The following is an 18859-nucleotide window of genomic DNA, read 5'->3' as shown; positions in this document are numbered from 1 at the left end:
TTTTATTAGAACAAGACACTTTACTGCCACCTGCCTGTATTAACAAATCTATAATGTCCCCAATGTGGATGGCAGCTCTTAGATGGGATTCCCTTGTACAGTGTACAACCTGTACAACTGTACATGGTGGCCCCAGGCAGTTTAGTTTACTGGTTAAGCACACAGGCTGTGGAGTCAGTTGAGTTTTACCCTAGCTGTGCCATTTACTAAGTTATTACACAGAGTGAGCTTTCTTAACCTCCCAGAGCCTCAGTTTCTTCATTTGTAAAATGGAGATAACGAATATAAAGACTGATATGGAGATAAGGTAGGGGAAATAGTGAATGTCTTAACACATCCCCCAGGAGGGAAACAACAGTGAAATCATTTCACTCTAGGGAAGACTCCCCCACCTCAATCTAGCAATATTCCTTCTCAGGAGGAACTACTAAGGCCTCTTCTTGTTGTTCCCACACACACTTAACTCTTCCTTCTCTCGGTGAATAAAAAAGCACACTACTGGGGCTTCCCTGGTGGCGCAGCGGTTGAGAGTCTGCCTGCCAATGCAGGGGACACGGCTTCGAGCCCTGGTCTGGGAAGATCCCACATGCCGCGGAGCGACTGGGCCCGTGAGCCACAATTACTGAGCCTGCGCGTCTGGAGCCTGCGCTCCGCAACGAGAGGCCGCGATAGAGGCCCGCGCACCGCGATGAAGAGTGGCCCCCGCCTGCCACAACTAGAGAAAGCCCTTGCATAGAAACGAAGACCCAACACAGCCATAAATAAATAAATTAAAAAAAAAAAAAAAGCACACTACTCCCACTTCCCAATGTCAGTCCCGAGAAGGATGTAATGCCTGGGAAGCTACAGAACAAATCAACCACATAAACACACACTCCCCTTTCGATCAAGAATGGCCCACCTCCACCTCTTAATGGGCCGACTTCCCCCGGGACCGCCTCAGCCTCTGTGCTGTTACCTGCTTGAGGCCTTCTTATTGTGGGCCTCCCATTCGTGCTTCCGATTCAGGAAGCCTTCCATCTGGGCCAAAGGCATCTCTTGGGTCCTGGCCGGCAAGGTGGCAGCGCTCTGGGCCGGGAGGGCAGTCTTGGCTTTGCGCTCGGAGGTGGGAGAGGGGATGGGGCTGGACTCTTTCGAGCTTGTCCTCTGTTCTGCAGCGCCATTGACCATTTCGCTCGTGTCCACCGTTTCTGCCATCTAGGGACAGCGGAGAGGCCGTTCAGCTAACCCCGTGAGCCCCAGGGGTGACCACATACGCTCTGACTCGCACACGTGGCTGTGTATAAATGCCTGGCACAGATCGAGGCAGTACAGTAAAACCATTGCACATCCCACAAAGCCAGCTGGACACCAAGGACATTAGAAGGTGGGAATGGATTAATACCCGCCCGTTTACGGGGAAATGGAAAAGCGAAATGGCAGGATGAGTTTTACTGCACTCTGTTCCTCTGATCAATCCATTTTCTCTAATAGAACTCTGATCATTTCCTCTTATGGTTACTTTAAAACAAAAGGACAACAGTTAACAATCACACATATTAAATATGAGAGAGTGGACGTTATACAGCAGCCACCTTACAACCAAGGACGCCACCAGAAGGGCTGGAAGTTGAAGCGAAAGGGCATTCACAAACAGATGGATAGACAACTCTATCAGTACTACACGGCATTCCCCCAAAGTCAGACAAGAAAGACCTTTGGTTTCTGAAAATGCTCTTCGGCTCTCCTCCCACCACCCCTCGACACATCGTCATAAACACATGCAGAAATTAGGACGGCAATCATGCATTTCACATCTACCATCCCCGTTAGACTTTGGAACTTAAGAGCTGGAAGGAAATGAGGCAAGTCAACGAACATCAATTTAACCACATCTGCCGAAGTTGTATCGTGAGTGGGTTGTAGTTTGTGTTAAAGGAGCTGGAAAAGCCAATCACAGTCACTCAACACCACACAGCTATTTACCCCCAAACAAAGACAGAACCAGGGCCTTCCCCATCACGTGCTGGTTGATCACGGTGCCTTGCTGCACTGAGACGAGAAAGCCCAGACAGCCAGGCTTCCAGCGGCTCTGACCCTTCAGGCTGGAGACGTCTTCGGGAGCTGTTCCTTCCCAAGCTCATTTATATTGTAACCCTCATGGCTTTTCGGCTTGGGAAATGCAGTAGGGTCTCCATTCATTATCGCTTTCAGCCTGTGTGCCATCAACTGTGTACCATGAACTGAAGCGGTCCCTGGCTGATACACCCAGGGTGTGGGATTAGCGAGTTACTAAAGCTGGGTGTGGCTGATGCTTTAGTGGATTACAGACAACCTGCACCCTTCGTACACGGACAAACATGGAGGTGTCAACGGCACGCTCATTAGATACGTCCCCCACCTCTGCTGCCCAGAACCAGGTGACAGCAAAATTAGCAGCAACAACCTCAACAGGATCAAGGGGAGACTGGCCACCACCGCTTGAACATCCGATACATCAACTCCCAGGAACTGGGATGTCCTGTTGGGCCTTATCTAAGTGGTGGGCTGGGAGTCAAGTTTATACTCTGTCTATACAAATGATCACTGTCTGCAGCGGGGTTTAAGGTAAGACTAGAAGCTACGCACTTGAAGGGTGTCTGTGATTAGAACCCTTTATCCACACAGCAACGTGGAAAAAGGATTCTTAGGGTAGAAAGGCACAGGGGGGAGATGCATAGTGATTATCCTGGCCTTGCAAGTGACAGCCTGTCGACCAGTGCTTATAAGAAAAAGGCTATTTAAATATCTCTCTTGCCTTTCCCTTTTAAAGGAGAGACAAAGGGGAAATAGTAACCAAAAAAACAAAACCCCCGAGTCAAAAGTAAGTGAGTGGATTTTAAGGTTGACACATCTGTTCTAGTGTGAGATTTCAGGAAACTTCTGGTTGGGAAGAAGTATGAGATCGGTCTGGAAGGCCTGTGCCAGGCATGAGTCCAGGGAGACATGGGGTTAGTGTCTATAGAAACCAGGTTAAACAAAAAAAATTAGTGCTGCAGGTGTGACTCAAAAACTGCTAGTGACAGCAGTGACCTGGATAGAGGAATGTTTACTGGAAAAAGGCTAAAATTTATCACACTTGGTCAAACTTCAAGGTAGGTGACGGCCAGGGGAAGCCCCTTCTGGGGGAAATTCTGCAGCAAAAATTTTTTTCTTTAGAGTTAGAAGGAAAGAGAAAACCCCAAACCAGTATGCAGAGATAATTAATGTTTATGCAAATGAATCACTAACCAAGAAAACAAGGAAAATAAAAGGAACAAAATGAATTTTAATGGACATGTGCTTAAGCATGCCAACAGACAACACGCCACTAGAGACAAACATCAAAAGCAAATCGTAGTGCTGTGACCGAACAGTGGGTACATGTGGATACACCCCCACCCCCACCCCACGTTGCTTCTCTTTAGCGATTAGTGGCTGCGTACACCTGAGATATTTCAATCAGGAGGTGAACATAAATGCAACGTGACAACTAGTAGCACAAGGGACACCTGATTGGTTTTCTAAGTGCAAGAAGCAACACTATTTTCAAGTTCATTAACTTGAGTCTCTGCACTGTAACTCAGAAGAATGAAAACAGCTTTTCTTCTTCTGATACAATCCAATTACAATTAAAAATTTGTCTGGCAAGCTACAATTTAAAAATCTAGATAAAAATAGGCAGGAGAACAAATGCCAAAAGCATCACAGCACTCCTTTCCTGTGTGCTTATGTGGCTTTGTTTTGTTTTGTTTTGTTTTTGGTCTTCTGAATACGAAAGGCATAAAATTGGGTATTAGTCCTCATGATACAAAATTTAAACATATATATATGGACACACCACATATATACATATAGATCAATGACACATATCATTTGGAGCCAGAAACACACGTCAGGGCTCCCTAATCACCAAAGATGAAGCAGTAGTTTCTTTTCTAAAATGAATTTTGGTGTGTTTTAAGGCAGAGACCCAATAATGGTGCATACTACTCCCAGAACATAAGAAGCTTGGCATCTATCTATATACCCATCTACGGTCGCAAGTAGATAGATATGTACATAGAAATGAGGAAACAACAAACAAGATGCTATATGATGTTATCCTGACAAAAGAAAAAAAAAAGACATGCATCATGAAATGAAAAGACAAATTAGACTTAACTCATGGAGAACACATATCAAAACAGGTTTTCTGATTCCACTAACATCTAAATATGGCAAATGAGCAAGTGAATGTCTCACAAGGCTTTGATGTAATATGGGCTTGGTTTGGTGAACAGAATTTCTGTTAAAACATGTTCAAATCCCTGCTGGTGGTCTGATAAATGTCATCCTAAACGACTCTTTATTAGAGAGCGTCACAAAAGGTCAGAGGAAAACGAAAAATGAATCAGAAGATCCATACAAGACATACAACGGAGTCTCTGTCTACAGAGACACTGAAGGACTTCTGGAGCCTGGAGGCAGGCAACAGCTCCTGGGGCGGTTCCTCCAAGTGCGTCGTTCAAGTAATCAGGGTGAACCAGAATGGCTTTTGTTCCATTTGTTTGAAAAATTTAAACAGTTTGACACCCTGAAGTCATCAACTGAACGGAGAGGCGTGGAAGTCTGGTAGGCAGGCTTCCCCAATGGGCCGAGAAGCGCTGCCACACCTGCCACATCCCACGTCCCGGCGGTGCCGACAGTGACCCAGACAGAGGTGGTGGCAGCAGTCAGTGGGCCCCTGACTCCTGAGGCTGGCTGCATTATCTGCTGCAAGCGAGCCTACAATTCTCAGTTCAGGACTTGGCAGAAAAAAATAAAGAGAGGACCTGGTTTGTAAAAAAGTAATAAATGATCCGAGGGTCTCAAAACCGTTCAGATTCTGCGCCTAAAGTTTAAAAAACCCTCCCAAGTAGATTCAACTTTTTTTTTTTTTTATCATTTTCAATAAATGAATGCATCCTTTACGGAATGTTACACAGCTGACTCTAGGTTTTAATCTTAGTACTGGAAGTCTCCCTCCTCAGTTCCTAGTGAACTACTGCAGGTTAATAACTCTGTAAAGGGGGCTACGTATAGTGCAGGACTGCACCCTGTTAGTATAACTGGATGTGTCATACCTGTCAGATTCTAGTTTTCTTCTTCGTTTTGCTGTAATCTCATTTAATTTCAATTACTCACGTAAGGCTTTCGCTGCAAAATCTTAATAAAGTAAAAAGCTCACGATAAATAAACAAAAAATACGTATGTTGCTTTCAGGCAACTGAGCATCCATCAGTTAAAAAACTCAAATAAACATGAATTAAACGCAAACAAATATGAAACCAAGGAAGGCTATGAATTAAGTAAAATTTTTAACACTGTGGGTGAAGTGGAAGCCAAAAGGTCAAACCAACAGGATTTGGAAAGAATGGTTCTTGACAAATGGTAGCGAACTTCACAGTCCAGACCACGGCTGGTCACTGGCTGTCCGTCTGCTATTAAAGTTTTTGTAGTTTTGGTAGGTTTGAGAGCGGTAACTAACCCGTGGAGATCCCTGTTCAGCCGGCAAACCATTCTGGGAAACTTGCTCTCCTTTTGAAGTATCCCTGTTGGGGAAGGGGGAGAAAGAAGACAGAGGAGAGAAGAGGAGGAAAGGGGGAAGGAGGGAGGGGAGGGGGGAAGAAAAGAGGAGGAGAAAGAGAAGAAGACGGGGGAGAACACAAGTCAACTTTATTAGAGCCCCTCTCTCAGGAAAACATATGCAGCCCTCTTTCACATGACGTGATTTCTTTCTAAAAACTCTTTAAGTGATTCAAATTGACTCTAGATAGAGAGTAAGACCACAGGCATCCCTGCCCATAAAGGTGGCATTCAGGGTTGTCATGGAGCTTGGACCCCAGCTAAATAATCAGCCTTTCAGAAATATAGAGTAATTTCTGCCCTTCGTGTGAAAGTCACCCAGAACTTTCAGAAAGCATCACCACACAATCACTGGCCTGAAATCTGGGTAGTTCACTCCATCCATTTACTCATGTGGAAATTCTAAGTGTGTGTGTGTGTGTGTGTACACACACATGTGCACAGCAGAGATGGCTGCTGTCGACATTCCACTTCCGCTACCAACATAGCAACGTGACTGTGAACAAGTCACTGTCCTCAAATATTATCCAGGGGTGACTGTACAGAGAGAGTCTCAGTAGTCTTCAGAAGTGACTAACAGGAAGGGCACATCAGCACGGGCTTAGAAAGTGTGCTCCCTAAACCTCTCTTGTCACTGAAGCTGAGACTGAAGTGGGCGGGCTGCCCGTGACTCACCACTGCTGCTGGGACTCGGTCTCCTCGGAAACCTTCGAGCTCGGCTCAGGAGAAGGCGGCCGCCTCTTCCTCTCCTCTTCCTCTTGCTGTCTGCGCACTTCCAGTAGCTCCAACTGAGGGAGAACACGCTGATGTGTGGCAGAGCCCCAAACTCTGCCTCTTTTAAGGAGAGGGCTCCAGGCAAACCCTCCTGTCTGAGCGGTCTACGCTGGATCACGCGGGACAACCAGAAGCTCTAACGTCCTAAGCAAAATCTCGTTAAGGTCATAAGAACTGCAGCTACAACCCCAAACCACAGGAAACAGAGGTCTGAGTGATGAAACAGATCCATTCTATGGGCTGGCAGAAGCCCCTGTGAGTTGTGTGTGCCCCCGGGACGTCGGGTTTAGTTTCTAAATGAACTCTGCAGCTCTCAACTTTGCTGAGGAAGAAAGTACCTGAGCATGAGGGTCCGTGCTGGACTTCTCATCAGAGATCAAACACCACTGAGTTAGAGCTGCAATAATTCGCACAAAGGCTTCTTGTGCTGCGGTAGGGATTCAGGTTCAGCCAAACCCCAATAACACATTAAAAAAAGCCACGAAATAGACTAACTGGAACTAAGCCATTTCATGAGCCATATGCATGTACCAAAAGTATTCCGTTTTAACACACATGTGTACAGGTACATTTTAGATGCCCACAACTGGAGAAATCGGGAAGCACACCATAAAGAATCAGCTTTCCACCAGGAGTGCAAGTGTCTTGGGAGAGAAAACACCAGTGAGCAAGGCCTATTCTAAGGCCTTTATTTTAGCAGAAGAGATTATCAGGACTGGGGAGAGTTTTCAGTGGTCTAAGATCGAGCTACTAGTGCTTGATGGGAATATTCTAATCCTGAAATCGGAAGAAAACTGTAAGGCTCCCTAGAAACCACGGCTTCTATGAGATACAGGAAGAAAAGTAGATCAAAAGAGAAAAGCAAATCCCAATCGATCAATTCCCAGACAGGAAGTGACCACAGACCTAGGTGCCCAGCAAGTGGTTGAGGGGGCAGGAGCCCTGGACCATCTCCCCACGTCCTGTACCAAGAGAAACACCAACTCCAGGAAGATCCTTACTGCTTTTAAAATCAGAGCAATGACCTGAGCTCCCTAGCCTAGGAGGTGAGCAGGAAGGAGAGGCTGCCCACGGGAACCACGGCAGAGCACCCCAGCTCCCAGGGCCCACTTACTGTCGTCAGCCTTTCCAGGGCGGAGAACCTCTCGTCCCAGGTCGCTGCAGACTTTTCAAAAGCCTCGTGGCGCTTGATGAGCTTCTCCACCTCGTCAACGCTCTGGCCTATTTCTCGGCTGGAGAGGTAGGGCTCCTGTCCGAGCAGCCAGGCCTCGGCCACACTGGCGTCCCTTGAGAACTGATGGACCTCCAAGACTGCACAGGGAGCCAAGAGTGAGTGTGGAGGGCAGGGTGACTCGGCAGCTCAGGGTGGCGCTGCCCTCTGCTGGCAGCTGCCGGCACAACCAGCTTACAGTCTAGTCTAGACCTGCGCTGTCCACATAAACGTCATGTGAGCCACACGTGTACAACTTTAACCTTCCCAGCAGCCGCATTAAAAACAGGTGAAGTTGATTTCAAATGCATATTTTAGACAACCTGATATAACTGTTATTTCAACACGTAATCAGTATAAAAATTAACTGAGTTGTGTTACGTCTTCTTTTTCCTCTGTCTTTGAAATCCGACATGTATTTTATACTTGGAGCACATCTTAATTTGGACCAGCCATGTTGCAAGTTCTGAAGAGCCCCATGTGGGCAGTGGCTACTATACGGCCATGCAGGGCCAGGAGGTATGCTCTGCTCACTCAGCCCTACTTCAGTGAGGTAAGCCTCAGAGCCCTGAAGAATTCACAATCTACATATAACCAGATTACTCTTGATGGGAGAGCCATTCACCAATCACCCTTTCTCAGGTGGAAGTGCTATGTTTTACTTTGGGGGGTTGAGAGGCAGGGAAGGATCTGGAAGCAGTATGGAAAGTAGGGACAGTATGGTCTAAGACTTCTGCTTTATTCGTTCTGTCCCTCCACACGTGAGGAAACACAGCACGACCTCCACCCACTGCAGCTGTGAGAAGGCAGGCCAGACCTCAGCTCTGCCTGCGCTATGGCTGGCATTTTCATTATACCGTAAGCAGCAACGGTTGGGGTCATTCAGGTAAGAAAAAGACTGCGGGCAGCACTGGTATCACCCTGGTGGCCTCCAACACGGCACAAGAAGATGCCCCCACTGCTCGAAAAACTTGTCACCTCATCAGGAGTGCCCAGCATGCAACCTGGTGCCTAGTTCACAGTGGAGTGTAATCTGGGTTTTGCTGAACTGAACTGAACTGAACCTGCCCTGGGAGCTGGCAAAATTTACAGACCAAATCCTCATCCAAAGAATGATCAAAAGTGGGATTTCTTTTTCAAAAGAATTGAGATGCCTCCACTAGGTCTCTTACACACCTTTCAGAAAAGGCCCCTTGGATTCTGCTTCTAGAAAGCACTCCTGGTGCCTGAGAATAAGGTTATATAATATAATATAAGGACAGAGCCCGGAGCCCCAAACACAGAATGGCAAAGTGTGGTAAATAATGCTTCAGTTGGGCTACCTTTGCAGTTCATACCAATCATAAATGCTATTCCCAACACTGTATATTATAAACTCTGTGTTAGCTCACATATTCCCTTTATAAAATGAGATTAAAAATAGACTCTACCTCAGAGGGTTATTGTGGGAAGTCAATAAAGAAAAACATATAAAACACTTAGAATAATGCCTGGTTCACTGCAAAATCTTTATCGTTGTTAGCTTTCATAAGACCTAACAAGCCAACTTTCCATCTTCTTGACTCCACAGTAACAATTCTTCTTAAAGATAACTGGAGGAGAAGGGGCTCCTGTCTGCACTCTCCCAGAGGGATGCCACATCCTGTCGTCCCCATACTGTTCCTACACACTCAGACCCCGCTCACAACACTGAGGTCAATGATGAGATGAAAGATAATGAATATGTCACAGGGAACTACTTAAAAATACTTACTAGCAGGAAATGGTGAAATAGGACATTAAAAAAGCAGCATGCAGAAAGACTCCAAAAATCATTAAGAGATAACATCATATCAAATCAATTAAAGCAGGTAAATAAACTGGCTTGCTTTCAGTGGGGACCCAAAAAGAGCAGAGAGATTAGGTACATCCTTACTCAGTCTTAACCATTCCCATCGGTCTTCCCACTTGTCAATCATTTCTTTCCTCTTTTCCGTCAACTGCAGTAACTTCTCCTTGATCTGTGAGAAGAGAGGACCCCAAGGACATCTTAGTAGACTAGATCACATCCTCCTAGTCTGCCCCTTGATGGGCCGCTTCATATAAGAAAAACACTTTTTATGTAGAGACCACCACTAAGGCAGGAAAGATCTAAGGACTGCTCAGTCGATCTGCATACTGGGAGAGGAGAGAAAAGCATGGCGACGTTCCTTCCAGAAGGGGCTGGGAGGAAGGCCGGGCTCCACCCAAAGCTGCTCTGTCGTGAGGAGGCCTACAATGCACTGAGTCCCCTCCAGACTCCGGGGCTCCCTGTGGCGAACACACTCAAGTTAAGAGCGGGGGGCGGTGAGAGGGGCAAAGCCCTGAGCTCTCGGAGGCCTCACACTGATAACCACTCACCTCTGTGTCACCAGCATCCCAACTCGACTTAGCAACCATCCACTAAAGAGCAAACAGATCTAGGGCACAGGTGACAGAGAAGGGGTGACACCTTCGAGAACTGATGGAGGAGGTGAGAGAGGACGAACCCTTGACCAGAGGCCCTCAAAAATTGTCTTCTATGCCATGGATTGATTGGCTCTACACCTAGAGACTTGCCTGTCTTATTCTACACATACAGGAAAGCAGCAAGGAGCTCTGAAAGACATATAAGTGTGTGCATGTGTGTGTGTGAATGTAAGCATAGATTTCTGTGTGTGTGTCTATATATGCCCACACACACATACACACACAAGTGTGTATACTCATACGCTCACAAGAGTGAGTCACTGTACATCTGAACACCAGCTGCGCTCACCCCAGGGGCCCCAGAGCGAAGCCGCATCCTACCTCCTCTGATGCGTAGTGCTTCCTCGCCAGCAGCGATTTCCCAAGTTCAATGCAGGTCGTGAAACTGTCATTACGAGCATCGATTTCAGCTTTGATACCTTGATGATTATTCATTAATAGTTCAACAGAGGACACATCCCTAAAATTACACAAACGATACTTCCTTTAGGAGACCAAGCTTTTCAAATAAACGTGTAGGTTTCAAAACACGTTAATTAATTTGAAGGAAACTGGCGGCACAGTATCTGATTCACAGTCTGAGCGCAGGCTGGGTCACTGAGCTGCACCACAACGATGGTGTAACTCAGGCACAGCTTCACAACCTAACACTGAGAATAAGGCTACTTTTATTTTTGTGTGTGCGCTTAAACAATTTTTCTAGGTGGAGACCAGAAAAACCACTGGATCTCTGTTCAACCTTTTACTTTGAAATGCACTTCAGACTCTTCAAGAAGGTACAGAGGCAGTGACAGGTGTCCCCAATTGTACCCCAGTGAGTTAGCCGCCGAAGGTTCAGGACGTGTGTGTTCTAAAGAGCAGCAAATACTGTCTCCTTATTTAGACCTGAAGACACACAGAGCAGGAACCAGCCAAGCAATCAGCGACTGGCAGAGCCGTGAGAAGGTCTCATCCATCAAAACCGACTGACTGGGAAGTCCTGACCTAAGGAAACACAACTGCTTCATGTATATAATAACCATATTTCTTCTTTTGGGGCACAGTCCATTTCTCAGTTACGGTGAGGGCTGGAGCTGGCAGTGGGGAACAGGAGGCTGTATATGTGCCTGCTTGTACACCCACTAGCTCCTCTTCACCGCTTTGCATGAAACATGGCCAAAGAGAAGACACAGAACAAATACTAAATACGAATCCCGAGACACCATTAAAGCAGATGCTGAGTGTAAGAGGCACCTTTAGTAATATGTCTGAAAAGGGATAGAGTGGTTTCTGATCTGACAGACACAGAAAAAGAACTCAGAAAAGCCATCTCATGCCAGCGGTGAGGGTGGACCCAGGGGACAAGGTCGGGGAGAAATGGGGAGGGCTCCACAGGGCTCGACTACACTGGGCCCCTCGTTCCCTGACAACCGTGTGCAGGAGACAAGTGGAACAGTGGCGGCGCCCCCAAAACCCCTCCCCGCCCCCGCTTTGGCCTTGAAGCTCTGGGGCAGGGCCCAGCCGGGAGGCCGGCAGCGTTACCGTGGCTTCTCCTGGGCTTCGATCTGCCGGATGACATCCTCCATCCACAGCATGAGGTCGCGCACCATGCTGAAGAAGCGGAACTTGTCCCCCGTGTCCACCAGCCGCACCCTGCGGCCCTCGCAGGCGTCCAGCAGGGCCTTCCAGGCTTCCAGGACCTCGTTCTCCCGCTTCTGGATGTCCTCGGCCTTGTCGCCCGCATAGGCGGCCTGGAGGCGGGCTGCATCCTCCTGCAGCTGTCTCACCTGTGAAGCCGCCAGGAGACGAGACGGCTCAGAGCTGGGCCTCCGCGCCACCACCCGGCCTCCCACTCCCCCTCTGCACACTATTCTGCCTTCGCGCTGATGGGAGCCCTGGTCGGGAAAGGTCCCTGGAGGTGGCCCAGGATGTGAAGACGGCACAGAAACACACGGTATGCACCCAGATACAGTAAAGGATAAACACCTAATCTGCTCCTGCATGGTACAGACGGTGTTTTTTTTAATCAGGAATGAGAAACTGCCATCAAGAACTCATTTTGAAAACACCTTTTCCATTAGCTATGTGATGCTGCTGTTGAAAACAATGTATGTATCACCTGTAAGAGCTCCCACAACAGCACATTCCAACGTGAAAAACAAAAAAGCAGCATTTAATGTAGTTAAAAATGCTGATGCCAAAGAAGGTAAAATCTTAACCAGCCAAACTTCAATAAAAACTCTGGAGAACAAGAAATGCCAATGAGTCATATGAAAATATGCTACATGGAGATACTGTAATTTGTCATCTCCTAGTTGGCAAAAAATCAAGCTTGATGATGTATATGTCAGTGAGCTGATTCACTGCTGATGGGACAAAAGGTTACAGCTCCTACAAGCAGGCACAGGCAGTACCCACCAAACTTATAAATGTGTGCGCCTTTTGATTTTATGATTCCACTTTGGGGAATTTATCCTACATATACTCTTGCACTTTTAGGAAATGAAATACACATAAGGTTATTTATTGCACCAATGTCTGTAAATGCAAAAGACTGAAAATAAAGTATCTGTTCGTCCATGAGGGACTGGTTAAATGACAATGGCACATTCATACAGCAGGCTCCCAGGCAGTCATGAAAAAGAATGCGGAAGGGCTCTGTGTACTCATATGAGAAGTACTCCAAGATGACGGCTATGTAGAGAAAGCAAAGCCCAGAGAGTGTACATAATATCAATATTTTCTGTGTAAAAAGGGGGAAAAAAACAAGAAACGGCTTTCACCTTTTTGTTGCGGGCGAGGGTGGTAGTGGAGGACAGATACACCTTTACAAGAGAAACTAATAACCGTGGCTTATTTTGTATTCAAAAATTTCCTTCTCTTATGTTTTATATAAAGTACGTATTAGTAATGCCATACTCGTGCACAACATCTAATTTAAAATATACATGTATGGGGAGCGCACACTCAATCTTCATTTACTGATCAAAGTCTGAAGTCAACAGCCATCCTGAATGATAGCAGCCTTCAGATGTCCGTGAGGGGAGTATGTGGACAAACATCACGGGGGGGATGGACACTGGGGCTTGTGGGGAGGTGTACCGACCCTGATCACTCAAAAGGCTCTAGGTGGTGGTAGGTAAGGAAAACAAATTTCTGCAAGAGATGCAAAGAAGAATCAATGGGGTTTGGTTTCCCTGGTGATTTGATTTCCATATCCTAAGAGACTTTTGGAAACATTCTTTAAATATGGCTCAGGTATTAACTCAAATGACAATAAGCAAGTTCCTAGGAAATTATTTGAAAAGCTTATCTCCTATATGACTAACCAAATCTTTCCAAACAAGTTAAAAAAAAAAAAAAATTTCCTGGGCCTCCAGCTGTTTTCAATTTGTTCTCACAACAACAAACAAGGTAGATGAGGAGAGCAAAAGCAGAAATTCCCGCTAGAATTAACTACTGCTTTGAGGAGTCACGGCAGACTGTCATCAGGTTCCCTCATGTCCACTGTTCCTACACAGAATGGAGGATGGTGGCGGGTCAGCTGGCATTAAGAGTAAAGCAGTCAAGGAGGAAACGCTGTCGGCTTCTGAAGGCTGCACCGGGAGCCCTCCCTTCTGCTCTAACTGCAGGAGGGGCATGCATACTTTTGTGGCTGAAATGGCCTGGCCCAGCGGGTATGGTGAGGTGCAGACTATCAGGCTTGACGGAACAGATTCCTGCCCTGGACGTTCCTGGACTCTCAGTGGGCTCCTGCATCTCTCTGAGCCTCACAAAGTGAAGGGATTTAACGAAAAAGAAAAATGAAGGAGCAACTCTACCATCTCTGGAGTCTCCTGAAGTTCTAAAAGTAAATGATTTTACAGGTGCAGAGGAAAGACCTGCTGCTAATAAGGCTTCCAGGCATTCCAGAAGTTCTCTTAAGCTTTTTAAAAACTGTAACAATACACACTGCAGTCCTTAAAGCATTAGGGAACCGAAGCTAAGGAAGGAAATTAAACTTGCAGCGATACAGCATGACAGGCTCAATTCAAGCCAGGGTCGGCCCTTCTCTGGTGGCCATGCTCTAAGCGCACGTGCACGTCAGACCGCATGGCTCAGGATCCCTACGCGCTCACATGGTGCTCCAGGACCTTACACGCAGTGAGAGCCACTGAACAGGAAGCTGACAAGCTTCTGAATGGAGAATCCGCCAGCCGTGAAGGAAAGACTGGAAACCCGCACAATGCATGGTGGGCGCTTTTAAATTCTGCCTGATGCAGACCCTCAGCCACTCCACAAATCTCTTAAATATTCCCTCCACACCTTCTACCTCCAGGATGGAAAAGGGGAAGGCACTTAACGTGAATGGACCCCAGCTGTGACCTACCTTTGCTTCTAGAAGGGGCAAACTAAGGGGAAGACAACAGCAGTAAAGGTGGTCCTTCCACAGAACAAACGCCAAAGCACACCAGAGAAGGCTGGCACACTAGATCAGGGGCTGGCCCACGACAAATCTGGGCTCCCTGTTTTTATAAAGCTTTGCTGGCACACAGCCACGCCCTTCACTTTCGGATTGTCCGTGGCTGCTTTATGCTACGATGGCGGAGCTGAGTAATTGTAACGGACTGTATGTCCCACAAAACCAAAAATCTGTACTGTCTGGGCTTCTACAGAAGAAGTCTGCCAACCCCTGCACTAGATCACTGATGTGCTTCTAAAAGGTAAAAACAAACCTCCTGATATCCTCAGGGCTGGTATCTTTAAGAAAACGGACTTCTTCTCTAAGATCTTGAAATTTAAGGGAAAAGGCAGATACAATTTATTTTTCATCTAATAGACATAAGACTAAGCAGTTAACTGTGCAGGAATGAGAGTGTGAATTAAGAGAGTGATTATACTACAGATCGTTACTGTTACATTGTTATCACTTGGCCAGACAGCTCTTAAACAAAGCCTTAGTGTTAACCACTTCATAGGGAGGAGGGGAAGACCGGGCATAGTAAAACGTTAGAATCTTGTTTTCTCTCTTCTCCAATATATAACTCAGACTCTGGTTGACGGAAAATAATGAGGTATCATTTTGGAAATTATTCCGAATGGATATGCCAACATAATTCAAATTCTTGTTGAGAAGGCCTAAAACTTGTCAATGTTTGTGTATGTGTCTGGGTTGCTTATTTTAATCATAAACACTGTTCATCCAACAGTGTCTGCAAAATGTGGCAAACTGAGAATGTTACGGACTGGTAAGTTCTCCCAAATGGAGCGTTACAACAATGTGTGTAATACGTGTGTGTGCACACGCATGTCCGTTTAATTTGGACAGTTCTTTGAGGCATGTTTGGAGGAGCCAAGGAATGGAGAGAGATGCTCAGAGAGGCACAAAGACGCTGTATGGAAAGAACCCCTCCCACCACCGCTGGGCAGCGCCTCACCCACCTGAGTGCCCAGAGCCTGGATGTCGTGCTCGAACGTGGTGTGCATTCTCTGTAAGGTCTCCACTGTGTTCTGATCTCTCCCGAGCTCCTCGGGGAGTTTCTTGTGCTTGTCCTGGATGCGCCCAAAGATCTCCTTGGCATCGTGGTAAAACTTGTGCAGTTCATAGGAGGCGGCGAGGATCTGTGTCCTCGTGTCGATGAGCTCCAGGAGGTCAGCCCAGGCTTCGTTGAGCCCGTCCTTCCACTCGGCGATGGTGGCGGCATCCGAGTGTCCAGAGTTGATGAGTTCGTCTGCCATATGATTGACCGTGTCCACGCGCTCCTGCCCAATGTTCCCTGTGTCCCGGGCGAATTCCCGGAATCGCTCTTGTAGCATCTGAAACAGGGATGAGCACCAAGAAATCAGTGAGACTACTGTGAACACTTTATTTCTTGATCACGCGAATGTCCTTTGGAGAGAAATGCCTGACTTAACAGATCTCAGCTCCAAAGCCTCTTATCAATCAGGCTTCCTCCTTGCTCACTGCCGCCGAGTAAGGCACAGGCTCCATCTCCTCTGACCAGAGGAGGACAGGGCGCAGCAGAGAGGTTCAACAACCCCCAAGCCGCCCGGTGATCAAAGTGTCAAGCTGAAACGAAACCCCGCCATCTTTGGCTCGAGTCTGGGGTGCGTTCTCCGCTCGCAGACAGGGCACGCAAGGGGCCCTCCACAGCCCGCGCGCGCCGCACTACCGCCCGGGCTCTGCCCGCGGTACTTGCCGTGACGTGCTCGTAGTCCTGCCCCAGCTCGTGCGACCCTGCGACCACCTCCCTCTCGGCGATCCACTGCTCCAGGTCGTCCACCTCCCGGTTGAGCTGGAACAGCCGGTGCCTCTCGTCCAGCTTGCCCCTCCTCTCCTCCGCCAGGTCCTTGAGGCCCGCATACAGCTTGTCCACCTTGGACTGCCGCATGCTGATGCGCTCACTGCGGGGGACCGGGGTGGGGGGGGTGGAGATGAGCGGGACAGTTTCTTCAGGGGGACAGTAAATGAGGGGAAATGCCAAGAGATCACGTTCTACAACATTTCTCAAAGGAAACCTCAAGTTAACCTATTTAGCCTAAAAAATAAAACTCTGAAATTTGACCTCAAGTAATGAAGAGCCAAAGTGTAACAAAACACAGTAATCAAGGACAAAGGCCATCCTGACCGTGATGACGGAGGGAGGGGAGAGAAATCAAAACACTCTGCACTGCTGGCTCCGTATGTCAGGATTTCCTCTGACATTAGAAGTTAACCCAGGATCCGTTCTCAGGTGCCCTGCTGTCGAAGGGACAGGTAACATCCCCGTCTGCACACACCTTGACCTTCTCTGGGCTGTATGCTCGTCTCTGCCAGGAGGGCGGGCCCTGCTGCTCCCATTTCCTGGGTCCTGGGGGTGCAGCATCCATCCCCCTCCCTCCAACTTCTCCCAGAATGACAGTCTTCCAGCATGAAAGCAGTCAGACAAGGACTTATTGATGCCTGTCCTTGGGAGATGAGGAAGGCCACTTTCCTGGGAGTCCTGATCACAAACACCTGAAGGAACCCCTGTACCAACCCAGCCACTGACCTCATCTCCAACTCGCCTTGGTTAATGCACAAAGCCGATTCTTGTCTGTCTGAGCCGTAACAGGCAGTTCCAGAGAAAGCCTAAAATGACTGCCACTGAAGTGAGCGTGTAAGCCTGGTCTGTAACAGGGCAGGAGTACCACACACTCCTTTTTCTTATTCCTGAGGCATTCTCAAGACTCAACGTATAAGAGTTCAGAGGCGGCATCATTTTCTTCTCCCGGTAGCCCTTTTAATTTACAGGTCCAAGTATCCTTATCCATGGCTCTATTAAAACTCGTAATTACTTTCCTAAACTGGATGACTTTTTAAACCCAAGGGTAGGTGCTTTTATCACCTGTATATCCATGCAAGTCAATCGGTACTTCTGACGCATGACACCAATAATCTTCTCAATAGGGCTTGGCCAGCAGGAGATAATCAACCCGCAAGAGTGAGCTCCTGTAATGTAACCGTTCACCCTTCCTGTTCAGCACAGGCCTACTGGGTCTGTTTTAAAAATGCTTCCCAAAGATCTACGTTACCAGTTACTCGAGCAAGAGGCCCTGACTGGGGAGGAACTGACAGGCCAGTCTCACCTTCACAGAACGGCACTCACCTTTCAGGATGGCTGTCAGCCACCAGGGCCCGGCTGGTCTTGGAGAGCTGATGCACCGTCTCTGCGTAGTCCTCCACGGCTTGTTCTAGAATCTGGTGCTTCTTCAACATGGAGACGGCACTCTGCTCATCCTGCTTAGAGAGGGGGCCGTCACAACCACAGCCGTGCCCCCGCCCCTGACCCAAAACCCCCCGGAAGAGGGGCGCCCGGCTGGCTGCGTGGTGTGGCAGGAGGAAGACTTGGCAGAAAGAAAAAAGCCACACGTGTGATATGGGCGCTGGAACACGGAGCGCTCCATGAGCATCAATGTGGACTGGCACGTGGGAGCCTCTGAAAGACGGACGTGAGGATGACGCAGGGTGACGGGGACCCGCTGAAGTATGAGGTAAAGCCCAGGCAAACCCGGTGCATCCTGGCTGGCTGAAACACTCTCCACGGTCTAACAGATGTAGATAACAGCATTCTGGTGAGAATACTTTCAAATACTTCTAGATTGTCTCAAAACAAAAGCATCTAGTATACTGTAAAAGACAGACTTTGGCAAATTTCTATTTAAAAAAGCGGAGAGCATGATGAATCCAGTCTTAATGACAATACTGGGATTCAGACAAGGAAATTCTGCGTCGAGGGGCAAAGAGCCAGGTTCCAGCCACCGGTACGCACCACACTGCCCCCACGACCAAGGCGGCAACGACACGTTTCACGAGGACGTCGCCCCCACGGCCCACAAGCTCAGGCTCTGAGTCTGAGGCTCTCCGGCGGCAGGGCCGGGGGGAGGGGGCTCGGCCCCCCCGCCTCACCTTGGCCTTCTCCTCGGACATCATGTACAGCTCCTGCTCGCTCATCCACGCCTCGGCCTCAGCCGCGTCGAAGTAGTACTGCTGGGCCTTGTGCGCCTCCTCCAGCCGCCGGTGCCGCTTCTCCGTCTCCTCGATGAGGAGGCCCCACAGCTGCTTCAGGTCGGCCAGCCTCTGCCGGATGGCCTCGGCGTTGAGGGTGCTGTCCGTGACGATGCTCTGGCTCCTCTCAAAGATGTCGTCGATGCGGGGCTGGTGCCCCTGGATCTCCTTCTGCAGGGTCTGCGGGAGCAGGGCATACACACCGGAGGCTCTCTAAGCCGCGGCAGCTCGCTGCTTGCGCCACGCCTCGGGGGCCGAGGAGGAACCGCCAGCCCTCAGAGCTCTCCCGCTCACCGCCT

General features: G+C 48.3%; 1 protein-coding gene across 4 annotated transcripts in view; it reads right to left on the bottom strand.

Moving 5' to 3' along the window:
• The window catches only part of SPTBN1 (spectrin beta, non-erythrocytic 1), a 195498-nt gene that overhangs the window by 4428 nt on the left and 172211 nt on the right, over window positions 1–18859 (bottom strand). For all 4 annotated transcript variants that reach the window (XM_061168630.1, XM_061168628.1, XM_061168629.1 and 1 more), the window contains 11 exons: window positions 18462–18740; window positions 17662–17792; window positions 16234–16438; window positions 15476–15850; window positions 11597–11841; window positions 10397–10535; window positions 9504–9588; window positions 7493–7689; window positions 6280–6392; window positions 5507–5570; window positions 959–1197 (listed from right to left, as the gene is read on the bottom strand). In XM_061168630.1, the coding sequence (XP_061024613.1) occupies window positions 959–1197; window positions 5507–5570; window positions 6280–6392; window positions 7493–7689; window positions 9504–9588; window positions 10397–10535; window positions 11597–11841; window positions 15476–15850; window positions 16234–16438; window positions 17662–17792; window positions 18462–18740 (2072 nt within the window). The remainder of the gene's footprint in view (window positions 1–958; window positions 1198–5506; window positions 5571–6279; window positions 6393–7492; window positions 7690–9503; window positions 9589–10396; window positions 10536–11596; window positions 11842–15475; window positions 15851–16233; window positions 16439–17661; window positions 17793–18461; window positions 18741–18859) is intronic.

The sequence above is a fragment of the Eubalaena glacialis genome, chromosome 14 (genome assembly GCF_028564815.1).
Source record: "Eubalaena glacialis isolate mEubGla1 chromosome 14, mEubGla1.1.hap2.+ XY, whole genome shotgun sequence".
NCBI lineage: Eukaryota > Metazoa > Chordata > Mammalia > Artiodactyla > Balaenidae > Eubalaena > Eubalaena glacialis.
The sequence above is the reverse complement of the archived record's forward strand: the minus strand, read 5'-3'. Positions and strand labels throughout refer to the sequence as shown.